Here is a 22,937-nt window from a genome sequence, read left to right on the forward strand (position 1 = left end):
TCCGCTTTAATAAGATGTCGCCATTATCGCATGTCGATTAGAAATTTGTTTACGTCAGGTACGTATGAATTTTCGTTGAGTTTGTCTGATTACAATTTTTTTTAAATTGTTGCAATTACTGTGTCATTCATGCATTATTTGTGCAAGTGTCTGTGCTTTGTTTCATTCGAAAACCATCCGTAAAAGTTGAAAATCGTAGTTATAAACTTGCTTACGTTTTACCTTCGAGTGAATGTGAAAATATGACGGGTAATACCACCCCCACTCAAATACAACTGACACATTTGCATCCTAGAAGCTGTACGGACTTATCAAATCTTGTAATAGTGACTTAAAACAACAATCTTTCAAATGGTTACCAAAACTATCCATAATGGATACTGCAATCACATATAGACGATCAGCCACTTCGGCCCGTTTCCGTTTCCGGTTTTAAGAAATTCACGTTATTTTCATCATTTTGTACAGCAGATTTCTGACTCAATTTTGCTACTTATTTTTCTGAATCATGATGTTCTGTGAATTGTGTATGATAAAGCCCCATTACTAATGAACATGAACTACAGAAATCATTTGCTTTTGATTAGTCGGTGCTTGCCCATGGTTACACGTATTTTTGTAGTGGAAAAAAGGGGGAAGGATTTTAAATTGAACATGTAGAATTAAAACAATCTTACTTTCTTAAAGAAAAGACGTTACAATACAATTTTAAATCCAAAATAAAAACCAGAAAAGCAAGAAAGGAAAGATTTAGAATTGACGTTAATTGTAGAATTTAGAAAAAAAATAAATAAATATACATTTATACTTTATGTTTAAAATACAAATGTACCATGTATATACACACATTTATGCTGTTTTACTTTTTGAGATTTTCGAATGGTATATTATTGAAATCTTCACTCACTGGTAAATTTAATTTAATTAAAACAAATGGATGCTTTGTTCCTTAATTTACACAAACATTAGTGATATTGGTTGTGTTTCTTCTTATGAAAAGTTCCCAATTTTCTCAAAAAGTGGCTAAAACAGTCTCAAATAATTAAAGTTGATCAGTGTTCAAATGTTGTATATGGTGTTGTAGCTTATTATTGTCTATAACTTGCATTTTTCTTGTATCCTATATAGGAATAATGATTTTTACTTCAAATTCAATGTTTGTACCATTATCCAAAATTTCCCGATTAAAAAAAACTCAAGCATATTTTCCTACTAAGAGTAATAGCCACCTATATTGTATCATCTATTCTACCTTTACAATGTACATGTAGCTGTCCCTTCTGAGTGGCAAATACATGTTACACGTTTTCAGTTCATTTAGTTTAGATATTTATTGGAATTACATGTTGTTTGTCAATTTTTATTTGATTTATAGCGGTTTATTAAAATATAGTTATCTGAATGAAACACATATTGTAATTTTATTTGAATTTTATTGCTATATTGCTATATAGATGTAGCTGGTTGGCAGGTATAGTGAGTGTGTTATGTGAGCAGTGTACAGTTGAAGGACGGGTAAGTGGCAAGTTCCTACTTTACTCAAGATATGCCAGTTACATGTAACCTCAATTGAATTTTCAAATTTAAAGTATTTAACTTATATAATTATGGAATGTATGAAAATTTGATCTTTGTACACACAAACCTACATGTACTTTTTAACATGTACAAATGTACAAAATTCAAGAGATGTGGATAGTATTATATTTGTCAAAATGCCTGTGTATTTTCAATACACATGTAGGCAATAGAAAGGATGGAGTATCATAAGTGATTAAATTGCATATTTAGGTCTTTTCAAAAGCTTGTGTTGATATCAAAGTACACACGTTTTGTTAATAAGGCAAACATTGTATTTGCATTAAAATGTCATTCATATTTTTTATATATTTTTTTTATTTTTTTATATTTTTTTTTAGAAAGTCATGACTTGAAGAAAGAGACAAAAGCAAGACCTTTTCTCATGAAAATATTTTTGCAAATGGTTCAAATAATAAATATGTGCTTTTACAATTACTTTGATTTTATTACACCTAGTACCTAGTTGCTACCACCATGTAAGATCAATATTGCGAATACTTGGTATGAAGACACTGACTGATCTACTTTTATGTCATTTCAAATGATTTTTTAACCTATTTAAATAAAAAAAAGCAAAACAATTCTTCCAGTAACTTAACAGTATTTTTCCTTAAAAAAAAGAGGTTAATTGTAGATCAGTTCTACTGTTATATCATGTGATATTATTGAAAAGCACAGGATGCTTTAACTAAGAGTGCTCACAGGTTTAAGTGAGTAGTGGTGGTGTTATGGTTGACTTCTGGTTGCTCATTTGTTCTATTGTGTTTGTGTGTTTCTTTTAGTTAATTTGTGTTCGCTTTGGTTTTTTCTTTCTCCCAGAATAATGGATATCCTTTTCTCACGCTTTAAAAGCAGGAGGTATATAGTAATCAAGGTGTCCATCTGTTTTTCTGTCCCTAGTTCTAAGCTTCAACTCATTTGAAACTGCTGATTGGAATTTAATGAAACATTTACTACATGATGCATTTGTCGTCTGTTCTTTTGCATATCAAATTGAAAAGATTTTGATGAAATTTACTTATTACATGATACAATTATTTACCTTTAAATTTGCTTTTATCTGAATGACTTAAATCACATATGGGGATCACCAAATGGTTTCCAGGGTATCACCAAGTGATTTTTGCTCACAACTTTTCCAATTTTAGAAGAAATTATGTTTAAAAATTTATGCAGGAAATTAGAGAACAATGTTAAGGTGTGATGCAAGCGGAAAAGAATACAGATACAAAAAGATTTTTTACCATTTTGTTTTCTGAGAACTTCCTAGGAAATTCACCATTTTGTTTTCTGAGAATTTCCTAGGAAAATGCTAACTTTCAGGTAAACAAATGCAAAGTTAAGACATTAATTTTTTACAAACTTTTTAATATGTGTGCAATGAACTTGGTCAACTAAATAAACTATAACTAGATTTTTCCAAAATAACAAGCATATTGTTATAATCAGTGATCTAAAAAGTATAAATAGATCAATTTTAAAATTTGGGCAATTTGTCAAATTTCGGAGATTCCTTATTTTAACCACGTCTTAAAGTAACGCATTTATATTTATCTTTTTATGGAAAAATGATGACGCACTCAGTAGTATAAATAAACAATGTTTGCAGCTGGGAATTTATCAGATGACAATGTTATAGCATGGGGGATTTGGCATGGTGGGGCGAAAATTGCTAGAAATCAAAATCATTCTGGTGTTTATCATTGATCCTTTACCTCACTTAGAATGTCTTTACAAGTAAAATCCAGAAAAGTTTTGCAACTTCATACTTAAGGTTTTAACATAAGAAGCTTCTGTGGTTTGAAAAATGATATCAGAACATAGGCTGGGGGAACAATGAGTACCCAATATAGGCATTCTTCCTGCATGTTTCACCAGGTAAGATATAATCAAGCATAAAAGTATATATCTACCACTAAATCAAAGAATTGATCATCATTAACAATATTTTCCACATAAAACCATCAATATGGTACGTCCATAAAACTGACAATGAATCTTTAACGATATCATTTGTATCCTTGAAGGGGAGATAATTTCTTAAGAATGGATTATAGAAATATAGCAAATTTAGGTTTACATGTACATGGTGTACAACCTGTGTCTCTAATTGAAAACTTTATAAACTTCTTAAGAATTACAATATCAGGCCAATATCTCACTTTTAATTTCCACAGGTTGTACAGCATGTACTTTTATGCAGCACTGCTTGACAGTCTTACTTGGAAACATACATGTACATATATACATGTATGTAACTGCAACTAAAACAGCCATGTACATATATGCTATATATACATTGCAAACACATGTACACTTTGTACATTTGTATTTCTTAACAAGGTTGGTAACGTTTTCTCTAGTCTGTTTCCAATTTCCATCATGAGGTCAAGAATTCGAAGTTCTGTTCATTTGCAATTGGAGGCTCTTAGCGTTTCAACATTTTCTACTCCCTCACATTTTCCTAGAAGACTCCTTTGCCTGAAATAGAAATGGACCAGCTGTATATTTCACTTGTTTGTTTTACAAAAACCTATTTCTCTCTTTATTGACATCATTTGGCATTTTTCAAACAATGCCCTCGAGTAAATGAATTGTTTTACTCAGAATTTCAATGAATAATACGAATTACCTTGACATGTATGTACATGTATACATTTGTAACAAGTAGAAAACCTCATAAATATTTATTATTTGACGAAGGGAATGATAGAAACGGAACTGAAATGCTTCAATCACCTTTCTGCCTTCCTTCAAACTTGTAATTCAAACTTATATCCTTTGGAATAACATGTATTTTTTTAAACCATTAAGGATTTAATTCATTTCAACATTTAATATAATATAACATGGACATTTATATGTTCATTGTATCTACTTGTAAATTTGTGTCTACAACACTGTAAGTGAAAGCTAAGAAGAAGAAAAAAATGACAATAACAAACAAGCAAATAATCCCCCCCCTCAAAAAAAAAAAAAAAAAAAAAAAGACATTTGAATGAGAATACTTGTATACTCTACACATAAGAATACTTACATGCACCGTTACATTTTATAAGTATACTAATATATGAATATTATAGTTATTCAGCATTTTACAGATAATGGATTTTTATAATTACATTTTGTTACTTTTCTGCCTTATTTTTCAAGAAACCAAAGCGGGGAACAAGCTTTGCAAGGGCCCGGCAACCAATACTATTGAAAATTCTTTTGGATCCCTAACAGAAAAAACAAACATCTTTTATGAATCAATTTTAAAATTTCATTTAGTAATGTATAAAATATGGTCAGTATTTATCAGCGTTTCCTATGTATTGTAGTTTTGTACGGTATATGGCCAAAACAAAAAGCATTTACCACACTGGAAAGTAGGTTCATTCTATACCTATTCCATACATTGTACCACACATTGTACATGTACATGTGCAAACTATAAAATGTACATTTGTACTTTTCCTGTAGTTATCAAAATATTTTGAGCTGTTAGATTTCTAATTTTTTTGAAAATGATGAATGTACATTTGTATCAATACATGTGTCTTACCTGTCTTTATTGAATTCGTTAGAATTTCGGTGATTCTGCCCAATATTTATCAATACCCCATTTTGGTCTATCCTTCACACACTACATTAACATGTTCTGCAGTGTTCTCTCAAGGCCTTTTAAGCATCGGTATAATTCATTGAAACAACAATATGCGTCGGGCGCATAGCCAGAGTTTTGAATGGTTAGACATATTTCAAAACACGATCTCTAATATTCCTGCATACCATTACCACCCATAATTACGTCGTTATTTCGTGACAAAGTTAGATATAGACGTCTTCGATAAAAAGGTACTCAAGTACGAGTTTAACATCTTATTTAAGCTGCTTAAGTGATGTTATTTCGTAGAATAGGGACATTTTCCAAACAAACAAAGAATGAACAGAATGTAGGAGATGGGAACATCTAATTTTCCAATTGACTCAGTCGGACTACATTAATTTCGTCCCACATACTGCTTTTATATAAAATATTTTGTTCTACCTTGTTTTTAAATGTTTTTCAGTGTTTCTCTGATTTCAATCTTTTAGTTGACACCCTTTTACTGTATAAATTGTATGAAGATAGGTATATGACATATATAGCATCTGAAAAAAAAGCTACTTTTTAAAGTGTATGAAAGGTCATGAAAATGTAACAGTTCAGCTCTATATTTTATAAAAAGGTCATTTAAAGCAACACTGATCTTTTAAATGTAACTATATATAATTTGAAGCATGGAGAAGGTGCATCGATAGGATAAGCGTCCTCTGCTCTTTTTATTAACACCCGCCGAGCAACTGATAAAAAGTCCGGGGCAGACGAAAGACGGAAGGCCTATGACACTTTAAACCAATGGGTTCTCATGTTGCAGATGGTTACACCGTATTACATGTTGATGGTGATTGGATGTTATTGAACAACTGTCTATTTACGTTTTGACAGCAAATCTGTAAATGATACAAATAGATAAAGGAAGTTTGATTAAAAAAAGATTTCTATCATTTCCAAACGAAATTGTGGTAATGCGTCTGCAATTTAAACGGCCATTCTTTTTTTTTCAGAAAATGCAATTTATATTTTTGTTAATGTATTAGGCGATCATAATTCATTTTGTATTGACCAATAACATTACATAAGTTGTACATTAAATGTGGGAACTAAGTTGTTATATTCTAAAGGGCGAAACATTTTCCTAGAATTTTCAGAAAAATGAAATATCAAGATACAGATGCAGTACTATATTTTCTTCGAAAATAGTAATCACTTTGGCAGATAATTTTTTATTATTTTTTGTTAGGAATATAGGAGGGTGAATATCAGACCCTAGTTGTTGAAGAGTAATCAAGGGAACCAAGATTCTAGCGGAAATCAAAAGAATGCAAACCAGAGATAAAGACTTGACATGAAACACAAACATACACAACAAAGTATAACCAAAACGATATGTACAAAGCAATACAAGTAATTGAATAATTCGGACTCCATAACAAACTGGAAGCCTGCTGGACCAGGTGCACCAGTGGAATAACCCACCGAGTTGCTAATAAAAAGTCAATTTTTTGGTAGACGGAAGAGGAAAGGAAATCTATGACATGTTGAACAAATCGGTTTTTATGGTGCAGATATATCCACTAGTTCATGACAACAACCATAAAGTTTGTGTAGTGATGACTACAGTCGTTTTGTAACTTAAAATTTTTCGTAACTGGATAAATATGTATAGGTTTAACTTGACTTGTCCAGTGAAACAAATTTCTCCAGCCAGTACATCCGTTAAACAAATAAGCCGAGACATTTTAGTTCAAGTTTTGATATAGTCGATTTTTCGACCAAAATTTATAATCGATCTATACATAACCTGACTAATATATTTAAGAAATACATGACTGTGGTATTTATGTTCTATGACAAAATACATGTACATCACCTGTATTGGATAAACGTTTTATGGAGTATGGGGCAATGGGGCGATGGGGAATGGGGGATGGGGAAATGGGCAATGGGGAATGGGGAATGGGGCGACGGGGAATGGGGCAATGGGGAGTGGGGCATTGGGAATAGTGTAAATGAATAGGGCAATGAAAATGGTTCGAGGGAATAATTTTGATTTGTCAATCAAACAAATTATTTCGCCTTTTTCCGCTAGCCACATACCTATCATAATTATATGACAGTAATTAAAATAATTTTAAACAAGCTTGTTTTCGAGTAATTGTAAATTATTTCAGCTGTCGCATTTCATTATTCATTGATAGATTTCTTAAATATTAACCGGAAGTACATTTCTACAATATTTAATTCATGTAATTTCTGGTCGTTATAGATTGAAAATGTTCGCGCTCACACGATTTCTAAACGTAAATCATATTTGAAAATTCATACAAAATAAAAGTTTATACAGAAAATAATGCCAAGGTTTGTTTCGCGTCTAAACTAAGTACCAAGATTTCCAACGCAAGCATGAAGATTATATTGAAATCAGATGATCTTGATTGTGCAGAAGATAATGTATGCGAATTTTCCTTTCAATGGATAACAGCCCGGTGTATTGAGAAGGGCCTTGAACCAAATGGTAAAAACTTAAGAGAAGTTGCTAATAATCTGCTAATATTAGTAAGATTTCCTGTCGTAGATATGAAATATTTTTCAAATAATGTTGTAAAGACGGGCATTTTGACATCTGATGAAACAATAAGTGTCTACCAATCTCAATTTACTGAGGACAATGAAAACGTATTACATGTACAAAGAAACCAAAAGTGTCCTGTCAAAAAGTGAAAAGTCTACACGTTAACACGAAACTGTCAAACAGCGGGAGGACAATACCAGCCGAACGTGGTACAGGCTCTCCCGTTTCTACCCCACAAAGTGGTATGGTTAAAATGGTCACGATATGCCTTCCCATCATTGTTCGACGCCAGGTAGAATATCTATACGATATGGGTAGCCCTTATTATGATTCCAATGATATGAATTTTCAAAGATTACCAATTTTTTATTGCCAAACATATCTTAATATACACGACAAATACGATAATGTGGTGATCCAAGACTCGGTGCCATTTGATATCAATGGTGGTAACCATACTCTTGAAATATATCTACCCACTGCAGTTCAGATTACGGCTGGAGATGATTATACAATTACAATGACGTTGTCTGTTCATTTTTCAGACGTCCAATAACTTAAAGGAGCAAAATGTAAAGACTCAATTCTAGAATCGACAACTTGAGTCAAAATGACTTTTAAAACCTCAGCAAAAGATACATCTGGCACAAACAAAGATAGTGGTCAATATAGTTGTTTTTCTTTCATTGTGTAATCACATGATATATTGAATCCTAATAATGACAATAACTTGCATCATCAACGTTGACAGCATGTCTAGAAGCTTCCCGATCATCGAATTAACCGTCCCTCTCATGAATGGGGTACTTACATTCAGCTTAAAAACCAATAAGAGAGCTTTGTTTTAATTTCATATAAAAATTGTGCACCTCATCATGCTCCTAGCATTGAAAAAATAGATGCGTTTAGTTTAACATTTTTAGTCTGTTGAACTTTGCCATTTTTCGTCACTTTATGTTGTGGATGGTACAATATACAGTACCTGAACCGATCTGTGCAACAAAAATTGCGATCGGTCATCGATCACCGATCAGTTGCCGATCAGTCATTGATCCGTCAAACCGACCAAACAAACCGGTAAACGCATCACGTGACCACAGAGCGGTCAATATATTTTACAGTTTCCAGTGTTTTCTCTGTCAATTTTACACATTTACATTATGCAATAAATCTGAACATCAATCTATACTTTTTTACATTTGTTTTTTTAAAGATTCATTCGTCATTTTACATACCAAAACTGCGATCAAATTGGTCATCGGTCATCCATTCGTCAGCGATCAATCAGTCAACGGTCATCGATCCGTCAAATCGTTGCGCGGATCGGTTCAGAGGCTGTATGTGTCACCTTTAATTCAAAAGGTATTCAATAAACAGTTTTCGAACTTTTCATTGTGTGAATGGCGTGAATATAAAGAGTAAAGATTTGCACCTCCTGTAATGGACGTATTTGACAAATATACAACATGACCACTTATCGAAACCATTTGCTTTCATAAGTACATACTTTCAATAATTTGTAATCAACACATTTTGAAATGGACTTTTTATAAATTAAGTTAATATGTACTTTGGTATTCCTGTTTTTGTAACTGTCCTTCATAATGAAACTGTAACTATTTGTTTGAATCTTGTTACTAGTGCTCAGGGTATATTGTAATTTGAATAACGTAAGTTTCTTACAGTCAGATTGTAGTATTTATTGAGTTACAGTCTTTGTAAGAATCATGCTTTGGATTAACTAAACAGAAAAAAATAATTCCTAACGGACGTAACTTGTAAAACGCAGACTTGTAAACGAAAATATCAATGTATATTCCAGTACGTCTTCTTGCAGGTTACAAATGCATGATATAAGTACACAATTGCAAGGAATTTTCCGATAAAATATAAAGGGACAATGGGGATTAAGGGCTCTTATTGGTCTAAAACACAACTGAAAATTAGAATGCAAGGCTTAGCGTTGTTACCGTAAATTGTGTATTAAGATATCTTAATCCATAACAACTGTTAAAGCATAAGGATTTCTTAAAAATGTGCATTGTGTCGTTCCCTCCGCGGGACTCGAACTCGTACCGATGTGACATCTATGCCAACACCGCCTGCACTAAGGTCAGCGCCCTAGACCACTTGGCCAGCTAGGCTATATAAAAATATAGCTTTCGCTGGTCGAGTCATTCCTCCTCGTAGATTGATCTAGGGTTGTAACTTTGTACACGATGAATGGTAGTACGGGACAGCTCATGTAGGTGTTGTTATGTAAGATAGAGGATCAAATTAACGATATATTTCACAACAAATCAATATTATTCAAACGTCTGAGAATGTGACGACTCGGTACACTGCTCCATCGGATCAAATTGATACAGGGGAGATAATTTAAGCGAAGAAAGGTCTGAAGAATTTCCCACGATGTTGGAACTGTCAAATTTGCGAAGCATATTTTTGGTCAATCCCTCTGCGGGACTCGAACTCGTACCGCCGTGACATCTAGATAGTAGGCATTAGTCAGTTTTGATAGTCTTTTTCTATTAAAAGTGAGAATTAAAAATGTTCATCATATCATTTTATGAAATGGAAATCGTTATGATTTTGTCACTGTATGAGATGTGCTTGCATTTAGACCATCGATCATTTTTAAATATAAAATACCATGTCTATTTATATCAGAAAAATCTTTTCCGCTGCATGATATTTATATTGAGTAATATTTGTTAGATTGTGATATGTATTTAATTATCTGTATTAGTTAATAGTCCACAGGTGCACCTTACCTGCAATTGACCTCATTCAGTTTAAACCACGATACTTATTTTTGATATGATTTGAATTTGTTTGAAACTTATTTACCGAAAGAAGACTTTTGAATAAGGTAAGATACTCATGAACAATCCTTTCTTCAAATGAAGCTTGTTTACATTTTTGAAGTTTCTGATTAATACTGGTGAAATCTATACATTTTTTGTTTCTTTTTCTGTTTTGTTTTGTACTCCAAATTTAGATCATTGCTATGATAACATTATAATGCAAACAGTGTTTATTTGCATCCTCGTTTTTTTCCTCTGTGGATGGGTCTGAAATTATTAGAATTTACTTTCAAACTATGAATAAATTTATTTAAACTTTCTCAAAGCAATACCAAGAAAGTCTTATGATAACACAATAATGGAAGTTTTAAATGAAATACCTGGACATAAATGTGGCCTACTTTTATTTTCACGATATCAAAAACATCGCAAATAAAGCAAACATTAAAACATTGCCAACAAATTGCCGCTAGACTGTATAATGATCTGCGAGTACAATGTTCCTGCTATAATAGCTATGATGTACAGTATTTACACAGCATTTCTTGTTTTTATTTTGGTTTAAATATTTGCCTTTGACAGTAACTATGATTGAACCCCACGTTTCCTTTCGAGAGGCAACAATGGAAGATTTTGATGACGTCATGTCTATACATTATGACATTAAACGTGAGGGAGACAGACTTCCGCAATACTTTCCTCTGTGGATCAAGGATCCAAATTATTATCCATTGGTCTCCGTCATTAATAGAAAAACTGTAAGTTTATTACTGACTAAAAGAGTTCTTCGATATTAAATTTGAGTTAGATAAAATATAGCCATTTTAACCAATATACGCTAGGAATATTTTCATATCGTCGTGCATTCGTAGAAAAAATATCATTAACATGGATTTTTTTTTCAATTATATAAGTTTTGTCACGACAATTTGTCAATTATTTATCATTGTCACTATTATGAATTTTGTTTATAACTTTAAATGTATTGGTGGTGATAAGCAACATACACATATTTTATTATTTACAAAATTACCAAAATGATTTGATAAAAGTTTATATGCTAATTTCATTTCGGAAATTGTTTCAGAAACTCGAAAATTCAACTTTTTTATGCATTTCTTTGATAAATTGTGATTGTCACTATGCAAAATAGCCACAAGTTACCATAATAATGAGGAATGAATTATGGATTTGACATTCGAAGAAAAGCAAAAAGTGGGTGTTTTGGAGATTAAGGATACAACTTGTAATGAGACCAAAAATCTGTTACAGCAAGACAAATTGAATCATGGATGAGATGTTTTGGCCGTTAAAAAATATAAGAGTTTATAACTCGGGTAAACGGTGGTTGTTTCAGCCGACATATTATAACAATGCATAAATATGTAAAATAATGAACCTCTATGAAGATACAAATGACAATAAAGAGGATGACATTAATCTAAAATGTTCTGAAATAAGTTCATTTAAATATGCACTTAGTTTCAAACAAAGTTGCTGTAACGTTTCTTCATTATTTTTCGTTATAAAAAAAACAAGCGTAAGGAAATTAAAAACTTATACTAGGTTTAAAAATTGAAAGAATTATTGATTTTTTAAGATTTTTATGCAACATTGCTTTATATGTTAAATACTGCATACCACTATCGATTATCCAACTTGGCTTATGATATTTGTTAGAAATAAATTGATATATTCATACTCTCATGTTTTAGATAGCAATCTGTTGCCTCAAAGTTATTGACGGGGGGAAGACAGGATTATTTTCAAACATATACATATGCAAAAAATACCAGGGGAGAGGACTTTTTCCTAAACTGGTCAACGCACTTATGCAAAGGCATGGTAATATTAAAGACTTCATTGCTCTATCTCATCACAGATTGACAATTAAACCTTACATAGATCTTGGATTGTGCAAACATATTACACAGATGGTAAGCTTCTCAACTAGATTTTAAATGTCAGAATAAAAATTCTTTCTGATAAAGGTTGTAACAAAATTACCCAAAGCATAATCGTAAAAAGGAAAATGAAAAATATTTTACAGTGCATACAAGCTCCACACAGCGGTAGACGCTCGTTTCTTCTTTTACTTACCGCAGCAGATATGCCTTACACTGTCGGAGCTTTTCTGTTCCGTTGGTACATGCGTTACAATGTGAATTGAAACTTTTTTTGGTTTAGGCGGATGGAATAATTTGTGCATGTTCAAAATATACAAACCTTTGTTGATTGTTTTATTCAGATCATTGTTTTGGTAGGACATTATTTCAGACCTGATAGAAAGTAAACAATATTTAGTGCATGGGTTAAGATATCCCGCAAACACACCTCCCAATCATAAAGTCCAATATAATTTAAGGTACTTTCGTACAACTCATTCACAAATCAATTTATCGCCAAAAATTTAACTGAGGAATTTTTACATTTTCTGGACACTGGTGATTCCTTTTTGATGTCAATACCACGTGTTTTGTTCGGTTTTTTTTCTATGTCGTCCAACTTCCACATTCTATTGAACAAAGTTAATTAACATATAAAGGTATCATCATATAGCATGTGTCACAGCTGTTTTGTTATTTCAATAAAAATGCGGTCTTTCTTTTTGGGTGCCTTAAATTTAAAAGGTGTAAAAATGCAAAAATACTCCTACCCCAATGATATATCACTTAAATGACTTGATAGAAGCGCTATATAAAACCCGACTTAACCCACTATTCCTATCGTAATGCATGTAAAAATTCAGGAATATTGAGGTGGTTCCTATCTTTCAGGTTAATATACCCATTTGTTTTACAGACTTTATATTTGCCTAGGTATTATCGGTTCTGTTATTTCGTTCTTACCCTACATTGACAACCTTTGAGTATTTATGCTTCAGTATTTTCTGTTTAGAAGTATCGCGTCGGAAGAATTTGAATGAACGAACTAAAAGAATGAACATGGTGTGAGGGTATAATTTAAGAACAAACGAAAATTTACAGATTTTACCAATTTTTTTATGCACAGGTATTGCCAATACTTTGTGTTTGTGTAAATATCTGAATAGTTAAAAATCCCACATTGGTGTAATTTTTAATTAGACAACTTTTAAACAATCCGCCACTATAAAAATTGAAAGTACGCGTATATAAAAAGTCACTGAAATAATTCATTTTCTATTCTGTTCATTCTGTTCAACAAAAGAATGCTTGATACAACACTCCAGTGTGAATTTAAGCAGTCTTTCTAAAATCAGACAGAAGGTGATTCTTTCTTGCATGTCAAGAATCCATCGAATTCAGTTTTATGTCTTGTTTTTACTGATTACATAACCAGTCTTAGTTTTTCGTTTGGTTGTTGCGCTTTTGGGATAAAATTATATAGATTGTACATGAAATTGGCATTTTGCAAGAGTTGTCGGTCTTGAAATGGTTTCATTTGATTGATTTCAGTGGGAGATGAATGTTTGTTTTTCTAAAAAGTGCAGTATCATTAGGTGACGGTTTGGTATATGTAGACTGAAAAAGCATTGTTTGCTTAGTGTCTTTTTCTACACCATGAATCGCATTACTATTGGCACTTTCGTGAACTTGCACTTAAAATTTGGATTAAATCGTCGGTTGGTATAGCCAATATTATCCACATTTAAAATGTTCCATTTATTCATATTTTATTTCTGAGTTTTTATTACAGGATTTGGTTACCTACCAGGGGACTAGTCAGCTACTAAAAAGAAATCCGAACAATGAATACGCGAGAAAAATTTGCACTCTAGCGCCAAAAAATATACGGACTCTGATTCAACATAAGGAGCAATATTCGACATTGTTTCGAGATGGTAGATTAATAGTAGATTCAACACCTTACAAGCCGATTGAAGCAAATATATCTCTTATCTATACTCATCAAACGAAAATTATTGCATCTTACCTGGAAGACCCCCGAAAAACGTTGCTTACTTTTGGAACTCATTACCGGCTTATCACTGGTGAAATATTTTGCAAGTTAAGTATGTATGGAACATTCAATGACTCTATTCAATCACATATATATGGTCACATTGAATTCTTTCAACAAGAAGCCAAAGAGTTCATAATTGAGTTTCTAGCAGAAAAGTTCGACCAAACCTTTCATCGTTCAATGATTGACTTAGGACTTCATAGGGCACCACTAGATGTATATGGTCGTACAAGTGCAAATGTTGTTGGATTTGGATACCCATTTCTTTTGAAAAAGAATATTAAATTGGCTAAACTATAAATCAATATTCCAAAAAAAATTAACATATTAATCGATTAGATATTCAAGTATTCTTTATAAATATGTCGAATAAAAAAAGTTTTTTTTCATTTTCGTCGAAAATTAATTTGTTCACTGATTTGCACTTTATACTAATTAAAAAGAGGGGCACACTTTTGAAAAAAAATGCTGTTGATTACAATATTTTCTATTGAACAAAGTAATAAAGAATGTGGTAAGCAGAAAAAGTTCATTAATTAAGGCGAAAATGGATGAGCTGAACATGTGTCACATGAAAAACAACAAATCATTATATGCATTAATCGCCGCCGCAAGTTACATTTTATATAGCACATGCCTCATCTATGGCAAGCTTAGTTTCAAACGGTTTGAAAATGAGTATGCGTATTCAAAACAAGATCGATAAACCCGCCATTGACCCAGACAGATAGTTTTTGGATAAAATGAACCCACTTAGGAGTTTGAAAGTGGCACTAAATAGAATTGTCTGTTTCACAGATTTACGAAAGTAAACAAACGCATTGGTAGACGACAAAAATAGACACATCTTTTTTTATCTTATCAACTTGTTGGAAAGATTTAAGCCTTTTGCAGACATAGGAAAATGCTGTTATTAATGCGTTTGCTTATTTCTTTACTCTCAAGTGAATGATTTTTTTTGTAAATTGTTCCGCGATGTAATAGGGAGGTTTAGCGCGATGTAAAACCTAGAGGACAACAAAAGCAACAAGGCTTCAAACATTTACCAACAGATGTTTGAGAAGCGTTCTGAAGATCACATGGGAAGATAAGTTTACAAATGAAAAGTCATCGCGTTGGTCGTGTAGTTTGATTAATAGTTTTTTTTTACCATTGATCTCTTAGTGTATGTCGATATCAGGCTTCACAGATTTCAATTTTTATTTCAGCATCATTATAAAGGTGAAATAAAATCAATAAAACAGTAGACCAAATCATTTGCATTACTCGAACATTTAATGATAAAATCTAATAAATGTATCATGCTCAGGCATGACGCCCAAATTTTTTTTGCTATATAAAAAGATTGAAATAATGGTCCCAGCCATATCCTGAGTTAGGTTTTTTTGCGAATTAACAACACAAAGGTTTTTTTTTTATATTTTTCTCCGTTAAGAAATACAATTTACTTTACCTTGTAAGCTTATATTCCTATAAATTCTTAAATGAATTATACAAACTCATAAAATGATTGCGGAAAAATAGACGTTGACGATAAATTGAATTGTTTGGTATTTTGTGGAGCTGATTAACCTGTATTTTTAAAGGTAGACATACTACTTAAAATAGAATTATGACGTCAACACGCGTCGCTAGATGTACAATGTACTATCTCGTACAAATGCAATCGTGTTTGGATTTAGATACCCATATCTTACGAGAAAGGATTTTAAATTGGCTTAACTTGAAGGAGGTAGATCTTGGGTAAGAGGCACAACTCCTACTAATCATTGGAACGTTTGTACTCGGCATTTCACATCAATCTCATGTAATCATCTAAGTAACTTGGACTGATTTCATTCTGTTTCAAATGCAAATGAGTTATGTCCCTTAGCCTAGGTCTACCTCCTTAAATCAATATTCATTAACACACATACTCATCGTTTACAAGAAAAAAATTTAAATTGCTTTAATTCAAAATTCCTATAATAAAGTAGGATTGTTTCATATACATGAAAGATATGAGTTTAAGTGTAGGTAAATATTACGAGTGGGATTCTGTTGATTTATTCGTACACTTGTAATCTTTTGAAATGAGCCAATAATGTGAGAGATCTTCGGAGTTTGTCTTTCATACTACACGTGTATTTATGTCTGTATTTTGTGTCTTTAGTTACATATTAGATTCGATACATGTAGCCAAAACAATACATTTAGTTCCCTGGCCATAAAATAAAACCCATACGATAACACTAATAGCATTCGTATCAATTTACTAAACAAGGAACCTTTAGGGAGAAATTGACAATTTATTTGTCTCGGTTCGATACCTAAAGACCGATAAATGAGTTTTACAATGTATGACCAACACAGTCGTTAATTACAAAAGCTCGTTTTTTATTCATGCGTAAAATTTATATATATATAAGGAAGGATATCTGTTATCCGAAATATTCAATTTAAATTTTTCCATCTTCTGGTGATGTTAAACATATTTAGACGTTATATAAACGTCTAAATATGTTTAACATCACCAGAAGATGGAAAAATTTAAATTGAGTATTTCGGATAACAGATATCCTTCCTCAGCACAAAACTCATAAAACTATATGAGCATAAAACTCACAAAGTTCAAGATCAAAACAGATTCAGAAGCTGAATCGCGTACGCTGTGGGTGATTGTACCTTTATCAACGGCTCAAATAAGCAACTGATGAGGAACCTGAATGAAAATAACAAAGAGGGTCTTTTTATCAAAGTTACAATTAACTGTGGAAAAACAATTTAAAAAAATAAAAAATCCAAATATAGTAGTACGGCGTATTGATGTATAGCAAGTAGTGCTGTACCAGCCTTAGATCCAAGACCTAAAAATGAATTATTTTTTCTCGTTAATTCCATCTGGAGAAGTTGTTTGCAATTTCTTCATCCAAAAGCTTTCCCGAGATACTCTTTTACATTTTGACCAGTTTTTATTATGTTCTATGATCGTCACAACAATGTTGTGGAGATCCTCCTGAGTGTGTCCGGCAGATCTAAGATGGCGACTTAGAGGGAGGTCTGGTTTGCATTTGTAGTCACTGCGATGACCATTCATACGCCTGTTGAAAGGTTGTTCTGTTTCGCCAACGTACTGCATACCACATCGGCACTGGAGAAGGTATATGGTATTTTCGGTTTTGCAAGTTACGTCACAAAAAATGGCAAATTCTTTTCCAGTGCAGTAGCTTTTAAAAGATTTGGTGTGCAGCATCTGGGTACAGGTCTTACATCTCTTATCTCCACATGGTCGACACTGGCCCGTTGTATTTTGCTTGGGCTGAGATGAAATCTCTGCTCTTACAAGGGGATCTCTTAGGCTCCTAGGTATACGGAATGCCAGGACCGGGCCCCCCGGAACGAGCTTGGAGAGCTTGGGATGTTTTTGAATGTCTTTCCAATTTGAATGCAGTAACTGCGAGAGTTTCCCAAAGGCTGGATGGTATGTAAGCACAAAAGGGACCTTTTTGTTCTTTTTCTTAGGTTTGTACTCGAGGAGATATTTACGGCTGATTTTGTTGGCACGTTCAAATCCTCGATCTATATCTGTAGCCACGCGATGACAAATAACCACGGAGTTCATCTAGACTTTGTTGGGGGTATCGTCAGAAGAACAAATACGCCGAATTGGAAGTGCCTGACTGTATGTTATGCTTTTAGTACAATGTTTTGGATGACAACAATTGGAAGATAAATATTGGAGACTATCAGTTGGTTTGCTGTGAAGATCCATGGACATTTCCCCGTCTTTTACAAAAAAGTAGTATCCAAAAATGTGATTTTAGTGTCAGAAATTTCATGGGTGAATTTGATTGATGGATGAACATTGTTGGCATGTGTGATAAAATTGTCTAAATTTTGTTTCGACTCAGTCCATTTCATGTCAACATCACCGATGAATCGTAACCAAGAGAGTGGTTTCGATAAAGATGTTGAGATTATTTGATTTTCTAATCTACCCATGAAGATGTTAGCATACGAAGGAGCCATTTTCGTTCCCATAGCTGTACCATTGATTTGGAGGTAGTGTTCGTCGTTGAAAGTGAAGTTGTTATACTTCAAAACTGAAGTGAGTAAATTACCTAGGCAGTCGGTAGGGGGGTCCAAAATATCTCGTGATTATGGCGCTGCCTTTGTATGTTGGTTTTATAATTATATCGTCACGGTTTTTCAACGACTGTATTGCTTTTTTCTCATCGGGCGTAATGTTGAAGAAAGATAAAATGTAGTTGTTGGATAAGTGTTTGATATCTGATTTTATTTTGTCAATGACATTTTCTAGCGTGCCACATTTATTTGATTTAGGAGCCCATTGATTTTTCTTTTTGAATTTTCGAGTGTATATATCACTTTCTTCGTGGTCGGAGTCAGAACTGTCAGGGTCCATATCTTGGTCTTCATGTTTGTTAGCAAAATGTTCTTTGAGCCTGAGGGATCTAGCAAATTTATCCAGTTCATCTTCAAGTTGAACTTCATCTATATTGTTAAGGGTGGGACAGAAATTCAAACCTTTAGATAAAATCCTGGTTTCAGTTCCAGAGAGAGTAAATGATGAAAGGTTGACAATTGTCGTGGTGGAAATTCGTTTAAAGTTAGATTTTCTCTTAAATCTGCGTTTACGAGACTTTTTAGACGTAGTTTTGTCCTGTGACAAAATATTATGTGCTTCTATATTGTTAAAGATGTTTACGCCGTCTCGTGTGAATTTGTGAAGTTGTTTACTTCTTAATTTCTTGGATTGAATAGCTCGGATTTCGACTAATCGTCTCTGAATATGACAAAGTTCAAGATCAGATATATCAAAGTTAAAGAACCAATTAAAATTAAAGGGACGAAAGAATAAAACTACTTTTTATGACATGAAAATGCCGCAAAATACCAAGACTGACTTTTCTTAGTATGACCACAAGTGTTTTGCAAATATGATTCGTCTGAGATCATGATTAATTTACCTGGTAGAACCTGTACCATGACATAGTAAATTAAATTGTATATTGGAGATTCAGCCCAAGGCAGTATTTCTTTGGCAAAACCAAGTACCGGCCCGAGATAACACGCCAGGTGGAAAAACTTTAAATACCAATCACACAATTAACTTCAGATCGGGTTATTTATAAATTGTCACCACTTAATTCGATTATCTTATGTCAACCTTCAGTTACATATTTGTGTACTTTTTGATACAGTATATACTATCTGTACATAGCGCCTTCGAGATCACAGTATATGACCGAATATTGGGCAACATCTTCAATCATTTGAATAAAATATCGTGGAAGACTTTTTCAAAGACTACTGTGCATATTTAAAATTCAAAAATGTTTTACATGGTCCTTCTAATGGATACAGCCCTTGAATGGTATAGGCTTCCCACTTACACCATATACAATACCTCCATTCCCCATAGAAAAATCTCCATCTCCCAATAGAACCTCCTTTGCGTATTTATTTATGAAATATTTACATTATCAAATTAAAATGCATATTTTTTATATTATACAACATTTAAACTGTTATTTTTAATAAAATTGAATACATGTTTCATTTCAATAAATATTTTAAAAACAAATTTCCCCAAATCTCCCCATCCCCCATACACCAATCCCCACCACCCTATTCCCTTATTCTTTATCCCCATACACGTACTATATTAGTGTTATTACAGAAGCTATAATTTCTGACTTTTTTAATTTATACTTTATTTACACTTAATATAACGCAAATTACTTGCTTATTACCACAGTCTTTGTTAACGGCAGTTTTGAGTTGCTGAATTAAAGCACGACACCGATAGAATGTATTCAATGCATGCAATAAGTAAAAAAAAATACTTTTTTTTTCTAATTGAAGAATATTCCTGTTAAATTAGGACATCAAATTAATAATTTAAAATAATTTACGTAATAACCGACCATTGGGTAATGGATCGGAATATTCAGGATGCGACTGGTATGCTTAAAAAGTGATAATATAAAGTGATAATATAATATTATAATATATAATATATGACACCAGCGGGTTTTTCTAGAAAAGCAGAGGACGCCTACCCTACCGGTGCACCTGGTCCATGCTCCTAGTTTTTAGTGGAGTCCGAGTTGCTCATTTACTTTTGTTACTTTGTATGTATGATTTTAGTTACTTTATGTTTTTTGTTGTGTATGTCTGTTTTCCATGTCTGGTCTTTGTCCCTGGAATACATTCTTTTGATTACCGCTATAACCTTGGTTCCTTTGATTACTCTTTCATACAGAATGTCTGTGTAAGGTAAAGCATATAACTGTATACACGGATTTGTGCCACATTCAAGGGTTTCAGGACCCTTAATTACAAATAAAAGTCAGAACTTTAACTAAGACCATTTTTGGCAAGCAATTTTGAAAACACTAAATGATATACGTTTAGAAATATACAAAAAACACAAAGGTGAATCTGGTGCAAAAAGCATCCTTGAGAAAAATTATATTATCAAATTGGTGTATTTTTTTACATGTATGTTTCTGTTTTTTTTCGACTGAGTCTAATTCTTACAAAAAATTACAATTAAATGTAAATAAGCTGATTCGAAAAAAGTACGTGTCGTTTTATTTTTCTAGATTTAATTCTTTACAAATTAATGGTGTAAACAAAATAAGTATTGAAATAATGATTGATTACATGTAGTAATATATGACTGTATGACCAAGATTCAAATTTAATTGCCATTTTGTTTAAAATCCTTTTGATCTTGCTATACGATAATTTTCAATCTGACGTAAGTTAAATGAGAATGAAAATTGCTGCACAATATACGTGACGTCACGTAGCACTCCGCCGAAAAACATACCCGAAAGGAAACTTTACAGCACTTAAAAGACTTACATATTTAGGTTAGGAAAACTGAAAATAAAAGAAAATTCATTCCTTACACTTCAGCAAAACAGATAATTTGCAGTGGATGACTCTACTCTTTCTGGTATCTGTACAAATTCATCTGACCCGCTATATATGAAAAGGAAGTTACTAGAGGTACCCTGAAAGATTAAATGGTTACATGTGGCAAAGTGCGACCATTTTGAAAGCGAGTAGAAAAGTGGGATTTTTTTTTTCTTTTTGAGCCTGAGGGATTTAAATGTCCTTGACTATTCATACGAGTCTCGCACTGTCCAGTGGGAAAACCAAGAGCGCCGTTCTCACCTCCACCCGTACGTTCTTTTTTCCATGAAGTCAGTGGGAGCAACTCCGCTTTAATAAGATGTCGCCATTATCGCATGTCGATTAGAAATTTGTTTACGTCAGGTACGTATGAATTTTCGTTGAGTTTGTCTGATTACAATTTTTTTTAAATTGTTGCAATTACTGTGTCATTCATGCATTATTTGTGCAAGTGTCTGTGCTTTGTTTCATTCGAAAACCATCCGTAAAAGTTGAAAATCGTAGTTATAAACTTGCTTACGTTTTACCTTCGAGTGAATGTGAAAATATGACGGGTAATACCACCCCCACTCAAATACAACTGACACATTTGCATCCTAGAAGCTGTACGGACTTATCAAATCTTGTAATAGTGACTTAAAACAACAATCTTTCAAATGGTTACCAACACTATCCATAATGGATACTGCAATCACATATAGACGATCAGCCACTTCGGCCCGTTTCCGTTTCCGGTTTTAAGAAATTCACGTTATTTTCATCATTTTGTACAGCAGATTTCTGACTCAATTTTGCTACTTATTTTTCTGAATCATGATGTTCTGTGAATTGTGTATGATAAAGCCCCATTCCTAATGAACATGAACTACAGAAATCATTTGCTTTTGATTAGTCGGTGCTTGCCCATGGTTACACGTATTTTTGTAGTGGAAAAAAGGGGGAAGGATTTTAAATTGAACATGTAGAATTAAAACAATCTTACTTTCTTAAAGAAAAGACGTTACAATACAATTTTAAATCAAAAATAAAAACCAGAAAAGCAAGAAAGGAAAGATTTAGAATTGACGTTAATTGTAGAATTTAGAAAAAAAATAAATAAATATACATTTATACTTTATGTTTAAAATACAAATGTACCATGTATATACACACATTTATGCTGTTTTACTTTTTGAGATTTTCCAATGGTATATTATTGAAATCTTCACTCACTGGTAAATTTAATTTAGTTAAAACAAATGGATGCTTTGTTCCTTAATTTACACAAACATAAGTGATATTGGTTGTGTTTCTTCTTATGAAAAGTTCCCAATTTTCTCAAAAAGTGGCTAAAACAGTCTCAAATAATAAGTTAATCAGTGTCCAAATGTTGTATATGGTGTTGTAGCTTATTATTGTCTATAACTTGCATTTTTCTTGTATCCTATATAGGAATAATGATTTTTACTTCAAATTCAATGTTTGTACCATTATCCAAAATTTCCCGATTAAAAAAAACTCAAGCATATTTTCC

At 32.6% G+C, this 22,937-nt stretch overlaps 1 protein-coding gene across 2 annotated transcripts; it reads left to right on the top strand.

Moving 5' to 3' along the window:
* Window positions 1–1,365: 1,365 nt before the first annotated feature.
* On the top strand, window positions 1,366–14,883 carry LOC148605737 (histidine N-acetyltransferase-like). Of its 2 annotated transcripts, none has more exons than XM_088549931.1 (4): window positions 1,366–1,515; window positions 11,132–11,307; window positions 12,265–12,486; window positions 14,228–14,883. In XM_088549931.1, the coding sequence occupies exons 2-4, from the start codon at window positions 11,137–11,139 to the stop codon at window positions 14,792–14,794; spliced, it is 960 nt and encodes a 319-aa protein (XP_088406057.1). In that variant the 5' UTR covers window positions 1,366–1,515; window positions 11,132–11,136; the 3' UTR covers window positions 14,795–14,883. The 2 variants fall into 2 exon arrangements, with proteins under 2 accessions (XP_088406057.1, XP_088406058.1); XM_088549932.1 differs by lacking the exon at window positions 1,366–1,515 and adding an exon at window positions 10,490–10,614.
* Window positions 14,884–22,937: the final 8,054 nt, after the last annotated feature.

Source organism: Perna viridis, chromosome 10 (genome assembly GCF_037379345.1).
Source record: "Perna viridis isolate PV_CMFRI_1.1 ecotype Kerala chromosome 10, ASM3737934v1, whole genome shotgun sequence".
In the NCBI taxonomy this organism is placed as follows: Eukaryota; Metazoa; Mollusca; class Bivalvia; order Mytilida; family Mytilidae; genus Perna; species Perna viridis.

Coding starts and splice junctions, on each gene's coding strand:
- LOC148605737 (XM_088549931.1), top strand. CDS start 11,137: ATGATTGAACCCCACGTTTCCTTTCGAGAGGCAACAATGGAAGATTTT. Junction 11,308..12,264: donor CCGTCATTAATAGAAAAACT/GTAAGTTTATTA, acceptor CTCATGTTTTAG/ATAGCAATCTGTTGCCTCAA. Junction 12,487..14,227: donor GCAAACATATTACACAGATG/GTAAGCTTCTCA, acceptor TTTTTATTACAG/GATTTGGTTACCTACCAGGG.